This window comes from Scomber scombrus, chromosome 8 (assembly GCF_963691925.1).
Source record: "Scomber scombrus chromosome 8, fScoSco1.1, whole genome shotgun sequence".
Classification (NCBI taxonomy): Eukaryota; Metazoa; Chordata; class Actinopteri; order Scombriformes; family Scombridae; genus Scomber; species Scomber scombrus.
Genome location: NC_084977.1, coordinates 931714 through 940659, shown reverse-complemented (window position 1 = coordinate 940659; position 8946 = coordinate 931714). Strand labels below are relative to the sequence as shown.

The 8946-nt window shown below is 39.8% G+C and overlaps 1 protein-coding gene across 1 annotated transcript; it reads left to right on the top strand.

Moving 5' to 3' along the window:
- Window positions 1-336: 336 nt before the first annotated feature.
- ahsg1 (alpha-2-HS-glycoprotein 1) lies at window positions 337-6504 on the top strand. The gene is made up of 8 exons (XM_062423666.1): window positions 337-578; window positions 2009-2119; window positions 2287-2371; window positions 3083-3252; window positions 3484-3600; window positions 5354-5431; window positions 5840-5996; window positions 6123-6504. The coding sequence occupies exons 1-8, from the start codon at window positions 339-341 to the stop codon at window positions 6401-6403; spliced, it is 1239 nt and encodes a 412-aa protein (XP_062279650.1). The 5' UTR covers window positions 337-338; the 3' UTR covers window positions 6404-6504.
- Window positions 6505-8946: the final 2442 nt, after the last annotated feature.

Sequence of the window (8946 nt, the reverse complement as noted above, 5' to 3'; positions counted from 1 at the left end):
TCACGAATAAAGTAAGAGAAATGTAAGATACGAATACGAAAATGTTCTTGCATGAGGCCCATTGGATGTTATGTAGAGTATGTAAAACATGTCAAGCTGTGATGCAACTGACAGCTCCTCTAATTAAATTAGCCTCAGTAGAACTGCTTGTATGGTGACAGAAAATGGTTTGTATCCATGATGAAATGTTTCAGTGAACATTTGAAAACAAGCTGCTCTGGTTAAAGTCTCTGTTTGTCTTCTGGTTTGGCAGCTCAGTGGGTTACACCTTATCTGTTTCTTATCTCATTTATCCTTCTAACTCCCTCTCAATGCTGTTAACCTGTCTGTCTCTATAAATGTCCCCAACTGCAGTGGTCTGCTGTGGCTCTCTACTCTACACAATGAAGCACATCGTAGTGCTGCTGCTGTCCTCAGCGGTGCTGCTCTGCAGCGCTGCTCCAGCGTTGGAGTTGGTAACATGCAGTGAAGACAGTGGTGCTGCGGCAGCACATCTGGCAATGCATCACATCAATGAACATCATGACCATGGCTACAAGTTCAGACTCAGCGAGATCCAAGATATCAAAGTGGTTACGGTACGTGAACTAATCATGGACAATAACTGCACACGTTTGCTCAACTAATATGTAGTATGTTGAGTGGTTCCATTTTCCTTCACTACATCTTACAGGGAACCGCTGTCTTTTTACTCAACTACATTTAACTGACAGCTAGAGTTACTGGTAACTGCACATTGCAACTTTAAATACACCATGAGATATTTTTTACTCTTCAGGAACTTTGAGTAACCACATCGTTTCAAGCTAAGCTTTCAGATAATTTCCAGTGGGTTTTTAGAGATTTTTTAAGGTTATCTGCATGTTACTTTCCAGTTATGCAGTTCCCTCTTCCCGTCTGTCTTTAAATCCTACAGAAACTATTTTCTAGTTTTCATCTAGGCTAAAGGAACTACTGGTTGCATTCAGAGACATATATCTTGCCCATGCACACACATATAGAGGTAGTTTTATCACACATAATCTCTACAGACATTTATGATAAAATCATAAAGAGGAGGGACTATGTAGTGGCAGATTGTGTGACAGACGAAAGGTCAATAGTTGTACCAGTTTGGGATGTCGCAACAAGCCTGTGTAGGGAGCTTTTGCCATATTCATATCCCTCATGATGAGCTTTCCATCCTGTCCAAAGTTGCTCTTTTACTCCAGCTCAGTTTATATTGTACTATAGATTAATTTTGTCATCTCGTAGTGTACATAATGCATATATTTCAGTGTGTGAAGATGTATTGTAATGAAATGTATTTCAAATTAACAAAGTAGTTTTTTTTACCTAACCCTAACCAAACTGCAGCTAGAAACACGATGATGATGATGATGATGATGATGATGATGATGATGATGAAAAAAATCAAGAAAAAAATCAAGATTTCTTGGAATCATATGGGTTTTGAACCCTAATTGTTATTGCAAGTCTAGTGTATTAACCATTCAACCACTATACCTTTCTCCTAGTTTGGTAGGAAAGAGGAACTTGATTTACTATCAATAGCATGAATTCATAGAGCAGTAAAGAGACTCGATAAAAATGGCGGCCTGGGAAACAAGGAAACTCTGCTCAGCATCAGAATCCACTAAAGCTAAAATTGGGACAGACAGCTTTTGTGACAGTGGCTTGAATTAGCATTTTAAACAGTGTGTCAGCAGGTAGTGTCTGATTTGCTCACCAGTATTTTTACTTATCAGCTTTATATGACAAGAAAAGGATGTTGTATAAAAACAAGACACTACATCAATATTTATAATTTTCACCTTTTATCTGAAGGGACTTACAATCGTTTTTATCAATAAACCATTTGAAAGACAAATGTACCCTGAACAATGAGACAGTAGTGCAACAATCAACACAGTGATACATTTTAAAGAGGCCCATGATGGTGGTGTTGGGACAAAAACATCATTGTACCTCCAATAAATGTGATTTTTATCTTACTGTGTGTTTCCAGGTCGATGGGGGCTGTGATGTTGAGTTGCAGTTGAAGCTTCTGGAGACAAAGTGTCATGTCGTAACACCCAAACACTTTGAGGACTGTGAGATCCGCGAAGAATATGAACGGGTAAATACTCATCAGGTTGTTTGATCCATCACATTCATATAGAGCCAGGAAGAAGAAGAATGCACAGACCTTTTTGTGTGTGGTTACACATGAAATTACAAACTGATTTGAAACGCCTATTAAATGCATTCATGTAATGTTAAAAGTAAACCTCTTTTTCCTTGTAGGCTGTGATGGCCAACTGCACTGTTATGATCACTGTGAAAAGTGATGATGCGAAAGTCACCAAATATGAATGTGACACAAGGCAAGGTAGGCTTCTTTCCTATTATGTATTAAACCGTCTTGCTAGACAGAATATTGATATTGGACAATTCGGCAAAAGCCCTGGACCTTGGGTCTTTTTGGGTTCTTTTTTCTAAATCCAGTTTTTACAATGATTCATTCATATATCTGGATATGGCAACTGTGGTATGGTTAAATTATTTTATAATTGTTTGAAGTTTTAGGATCTTGTTTTCAGATACTAAAACGTGAAAATTAACATTTAATTTGATATATAAATAAGAATCAAACAAATGACACAAAACAATGAATATAATATCAACACAAGATGCAAACAGGGTTCTCTTAAAATCTCAAACCACTGTATCACCTGTACAAGACTAACAAGAAACACGTTTACAAAGATTTATCAGATCTGAACTTATCTGTGTTAAATTCAGATATGATGATGCTTGAGCAACTCTGGTAGGTTCAATAGTAAGTTCATCTGCATTTATACTTTCAAATAAATTATCATTTGAGGCAGAATGATCAAACCAACTGACATTAAAGTTATGGCAAATAAACTATGGTTATGGTACTTAGGAATGACTATTTTGTGTCACTGCTATCCGTTCTGTCAGCCAGATGTGCAAAATTAAGAGATTTAGTAATTCAGAGAAACAATGGAAAAAATGCCATTCACATACCATGGAGCCCTCACAAAACACTCACTCATAATGATAACTCTTTGTGTAGCAAAAACTAACCTGGAGATGGTGAGGATCTGCCCTGACTGTCCCTCGCTGATTCCACTCAACAGTCCTGAAGCTATGAGGTCTGTGGATGAAACTGTGAAACAATTCAATCAGAACACCTCCAACCAGCACTACTACATCCTGCAGGAGGCTGGACGGGTTCTATCTGGGGTAAAGACAATCTCTCTCAAACACACACACACATGCAATTGAGGACACTGCACCTAGTTGAACAAGTTAGATCCCCTCCCGAGTATGTTTGAGGGGTCATCTGTTTTAAAAGCCAAACACTGCATGACTGTATCTGTAATTGTGAATTCAGTGAATTCATATGGCTCACTAATGTCAAAGTTGTAATGTGAATCTCACTCCTTGCCCTGATTTACTCTGCTCCTCTCTCAGTACATGATGATGGCAGGGATGGTGTACTATCCTGAAGTTGTCCTTTTGGAGACTCGTTGCCCAATGGGATCCAGAATAGTTCCTGAGGCATGCAAACCCCTCTGCCCTGACAGAGCTGTAAGTGCAACTCATACATGTAGAAGCTTCAGAAAGCCCAAAACCAGATGAGTCTGAAGTGCAATACTGTCTGACCTCCCTATTGTTTTAGGCACTCAGCCCCAGGCCCACTGGTTCCTACTGAAGACAAGCTCACATATAAATACCTTAATTTTGAAAAACATCTGTTTATTACAGCTGGATACTGTAGTTTTTAACAAATGTCACTAAAACAGGAAGAAAATAGTGATTTTTGTTTCCAATCAACATTTAGACGCAGGAAGTGTTTATTATGAAAACTAACTTTCACTTGCCCGTGACGAGACTCTAGCCTTTGCCCAGCAACTGTAGAATCTGCCCTGTGGGTACAAATGTCAGCTCAGCTCCTTCTTGAGTGGTGTCCAGTGGGTTAGCAGGTGAACAGTCAGCTGTTAGTGTGGCCCTTTGTCTGCCTGGCTATTCCTCCCTTCAGCTGGCTTCCTAGCGGCTCATCGACTATATAAAGATGGTAGGTAGTAATATACTTTATTCATCCCCATAGGGAGAATTCAGGTATCCAGTACCTCCATACAGACACATGCATAATAAAAAACAAAGACCCTGAGGTTAAAAATGAAGATAAGAGCAGATAAGATTAAACAGCAACCTAAAAACTTTTAGGAAAAATTGCAATGTGAGTTATTGCGGTGCCCCGTGACTTTTTAGTGACGTTATTGCTGTAGAGCCTGATTGGCCGCAGGTACAAAAGACCCCCTGAACCCCTCTGTCTTACGGCGCAGTGAGATTAGCCTCCCGCTACCAACATCGCTCTCCTGCACTTTGAAGGTGTTGTACTGAGGGTTTTGGGACAGCTCCTGAGAAGCAAAGCCAAAACCTCTCGATTGCCTGGCAGCAATATAGGTCATAAATCCCACCCCCTCCATTTTAGAGGATGGGACATCAGCCAAATGAAAAAAATCAAAGTATACATCACATACATTTTTCCCAAAGATGGTGTCTGTCATTTTATGTGCTTATCATGTAGTCCATGTTCAAGTCCAAATTTTTCTGATATGATTAATTGGTTAAGATAAAAATAGGGGGTGTGATGTCATGATTGACAGCTGTGACAGCCACTCTTATTCCACTGCCTGACTATTGCGCAGACTCTGACTCCTTATGATCTCACAAGAGCAAGATGGCAGCTCAAATTTGATCTTAAAGTCAAAATTCAAAATTCAATTCATGTTACCCTTATTCAGTTTATGCAAATTGGCAAAAATCCATCCATGAGGCTTTTTTGTAGAGCATATTGAGCTTGATTGTGTGTGGAATTAGACTTGCGGTTTGAGGGGCATGGCCTTTAGAAAATAGAATTTTCTGGCCTGAATTACAACGCCACCATCTGGCCGATTACTCATGTCTTGTGAAGCCCATGCACTTTTCCAATTATGGTGCCACATTTCATAGTTTTAGCTCATTCCTGCTCACAGTAATTTGAGCTGCATCATCAACTGTCTGTGATTACAAGACCATCTTCTCCACTCAGAAGAGGTCAGAGGTCATCTATCAGGAGTCAGTGGAAGACTGTTCAAAGAGTGTCTTCCTTGATCTTCCTCCAGAGATAGGAGTTACCATCTCCTTCCTTCTCTTATGTGATTTATCTTCCATACTAAGGTCACATGATAACAGCACTATCACCATTGGTTGATGAAGAGCATATTATGGGGTTGAAAAAAGGTCATTCACTGTTGGTTTCCTACATGTTCTCATTGTCTCTGTCCTCTCTCTGAAGCATCATGCTGTCTGCCGTTCATCCTATTCTGCCAAAGAGGGACTCGGGTCTGTTGAGTGTGAATTCTATCCTCCATCAGTGAGTCCAAATTCTAAACATGTTTTGTTTGTGCACCTAATCTACTTCATGTCTTGGTTGTCTTTCCAAAACATCAGTAGAAAATGACAGGCTATGACATGGTTTTTCTGTTAAAGGAGTTTTTCCTTGCTGCTTGCCAAGTGCTGCTCATGTGGGAATGTTGGGTTTCTTTAAATGAGTACAGTCTAGACCTGTTCTGTGTGAAGTGCTTTGAGATGACTTTTGTTGTGATTTGGTGCTATAAAAATAAATGATATATTTTTGCCATATCCTAGTCAGTATTTTGTTTCTTAATAAAAATAAAAAAATCACCAAGATATGTTAATTATCAAGGGGTGCCAGAAAACTATAGTTACACTATGCAGAAATACACATTGACTAACTTTCTACTGGCTTTGTTCTCAACAGAATGTTACTGCCCTCAGCCCTGGTGAGCGGGAGCCTGTATGTATGCCTCCATATCATGTAGGCCCTCCGCATCCTCCTGGTAGTGGAGGACCCCCACACCTTGGACCCCCTCCCCATGGACCCCCTCCCCATGCCGGCCATGGACCCCCTCCCCATGGACCCCCTCCCCATGCCGGCCATGGACCCCCTCCCCATCCCGGCCATGGACCCCCTCCCCATGCCGGCCATGGACCCCCTCCCCATGCCGGCCATGGACCCCCTCCCCATGGACCCCCTCCCCATGCCGGCCATGGACCCCCTCCCCATCCCGGCCATGGACCCCCTCCCCATGCCGGCCATGGACCCCCTCCCCATGCCGGCCATGGACCCCCTCCCCATCCCGGCCATGGACCCCCTCCCCATGCTGGTGGTAGAGGACCCCTTCCTGGTCAAAAAAGACCTCCCTTCATTTCCCACCCACCCCATCACTGCCGTTCTTTTAACCTGCTCCGTTTTGAACCAGCTCTCCACCCCATTTGCCCCTGGCCTCATCCTGAACTGCACCCCCACCCCAAACATACCTAAAGATATACACATTGTTACATGTTAAGGTGATCAGACAACAGTCTCTAATGTAAGAAATGCTTATGTCCTTATAACATATTAAAGAGCACATGTAAAATAAACAGTCAATGTGTTAATTTGTGATTCAAACTTTTTCCACCGAGAAGTCTGAGAGACATGAGTGATAAATAAAAACAAATGTTAGATGAGTAGATACTGATATTAGTACTGTAAGTAATACAATGATGAGGATTGAAAAACAGTTTATTAAAGACTAGACATTGAATACACACTAAAATACAACAGCCGACAAAACACAATATCAACACTTCTTCAGGCTGGTAAACCTAATATAGGTTATATTAGGAAAAGTTTAATTTGAAAGCATTCATACTCCATGATCATTGAAACCCACCATGCAGACAGTTTTAACAGCATTTACTGAACCAACAAATAGAGTAAATTAAGATTGCAACAAACTCTTTCCCTCTAAACAGGTCAGTATCAGTCTTGTAGGGTTTAATGCACCTTCATCCACCTGGAGCTGAAATGAAGCTCAGTCTGAATGCTGCTCATTATATCTGGCTGCTTCAAGCAGAGAAGTACGCAGAGGCTACCGAGGGCTTGGTTCGTTGAGGGAGCTCTGAAAAGACCAAAAGGGAAACTTCTATTACATGATCTTCACTCATTCAACATGTCGATCAAAAACATAAAAAAATCTTGGGCTCAAAAGATTTTTATATTTTGATTGTTTTCATTAAGACCTCTTTTTGAACATTGACACAACTGAGCACAATCATGATGCCTGCTGTCTGATTTGCATTTGTTCCCATGCACTGTAGACACCTGGGGCCTGTTTCACAAAGCCAGTTCAGCTTAACTCTGAGTCAGTTACCTGTCTGTCTATAAATGTTGAATAAGTGGAACACTCAAGACAAAACTTTTCTTTTTTCCCCCATTAATACTCACACATTGATTCGGTTAGTAATTTTCTGCCATGCCAGCTCATGTTCTTTTGCTGCTGCTACTGTATTGCTTGTATATTCTCATCTGCATTCATTAATATTTCTAACTCCTCTGGGGAGAAGTAGGAGGACTGAGCCCTTTGTTTCACCTGTTGCCATGGTGACTCATGTTATCTGTGCTCCATTGATGAGGGCTTGGTATCTCCTCATGTACGAGCCTCACTCAGAGTTACTTTGACTCAGAGTTGATTGAACTAACTGTTATCACTTGTTCTGAAACCCAAAACTCTGAGTTTGACAGCTCAGAGTTAGTCATCCTAGAGTTAAGGTTTTAACTCAGAGTTTGTTAAACTTGCTTCCTGAAACAGGCCCCTGGTTATTGCAGGTTTTTCTTTCTATGTTATTGCAACCTGAGTTTATCAGGTTCACACGGCAATCCACCTGTACACTCAAGTAAAGAGATGGGAGAGTACTTGCTGCCCTATGTTTGTATTTTTTAAATAGAAAACATACATTTTATATTGTAATATTTCTTTACTGGACAAAAACATCCATCTCCCTTCAGGTGTCTGCTACCTTACTTACATTTTTGAAGTGACATGAGCAGGTATCATAGATATAAATCCTCATTTTAACGAAAATAAACAGCTGTTCATTGTCCATGATGTGCTTTCAAGGCGAGCAGCAGCAGGTAAATAGAAACAGGGCCTCCAACCAAAGTTCAGTTCAAAGCGGTGCGCTGTATCGTTGGGTAAGTTAGGACTGTGTAAATGTAAATCTTTTTTCACAAAAGGCCTCATTTACTTCCATTGGTGCAGAAAAACTATTAATGTTTATACATTACTTGATCCCCAAAATGATATAAATCGGAAATTTTACATATGTAGCCCTGATAAAGAAACATTGAAGGGTTAAAGTAATTTAGTTCCTTAAGATAAAAGCAAAAAAATCATACCAAAAGAATCAAAACTAAGTAAATTAGCTTATATAGTTAAATAAGTAATTACAATAATTGGCGAACCAGATCTAAATAATACTGAAGAGCTTATGTACCTTTGCTCTGTTTGCTTACAGTCTGCTCAATGATGCTTTGAGTCTGTTTAAAAAGTTTGATCTGAGTGAGTGATCATAGTAAAGTGAGAAATAGGCCTCGGAAATCTGATAGAATTTAACTTTTGTGTTGTTGCATTTGTGTAATATTTCTGTGAGAGCCAATTAAGATGTACATATGTTTAAGTTATAAATTGATTTACTAATTTCTTTAAAAGGTAATTTAATATTATTTCAGAGGTTACTTTTTGTTTGTTTTAAAGGAGTTTAATTTGTGTTTCTGTTTAATTTCAACTTATTTAGAAAACTGCTATTCCCTTTTTCTTTGAACGTTATGTATGGGATCAGTTATTTAAAATACAGCAGAGACAATATGAATAGACCTATAGTTAAGTTGGACATTGTTATATACATATTCTTAGTAGTGTATCATAAGTTTCACTCAAATCAGGCTAACCTACGTGGTAGCTGCCTTGAAAACTCAAATGACCCATCATTTTTGTCTGAAGATTCCAGCAGGTAGATATGATATAGACTGTTGGAGAGCAA

What these genes read in the sequence shown, in the direction of transcription:
- ahsg1 (XM_062423666.1), top strand. Translation starts at nt 339, where the DNA reads ATGTCCCCAACTGCAGTGGTCTGCTGTGGCTCTCTACTCTACACAATG. An exon ending in AAGATATCAAAGTGGTTACG is followed by an intron (nt 579 to 2,008) that starts GTACGTGAACTA and finishes GTGTGTTTCCAG; the next exon opens with GTCGATGGGGGCTGTGATGT. An exon ending in CCATGGACCCCCTCCCCATG is followed by an intron (nt 5,997 to 6,122) that starts GACCCCCTCCCC and finishes CCCCTCCCCATG; the next exon opens with CCGGCCATGGACCCCCTCCC.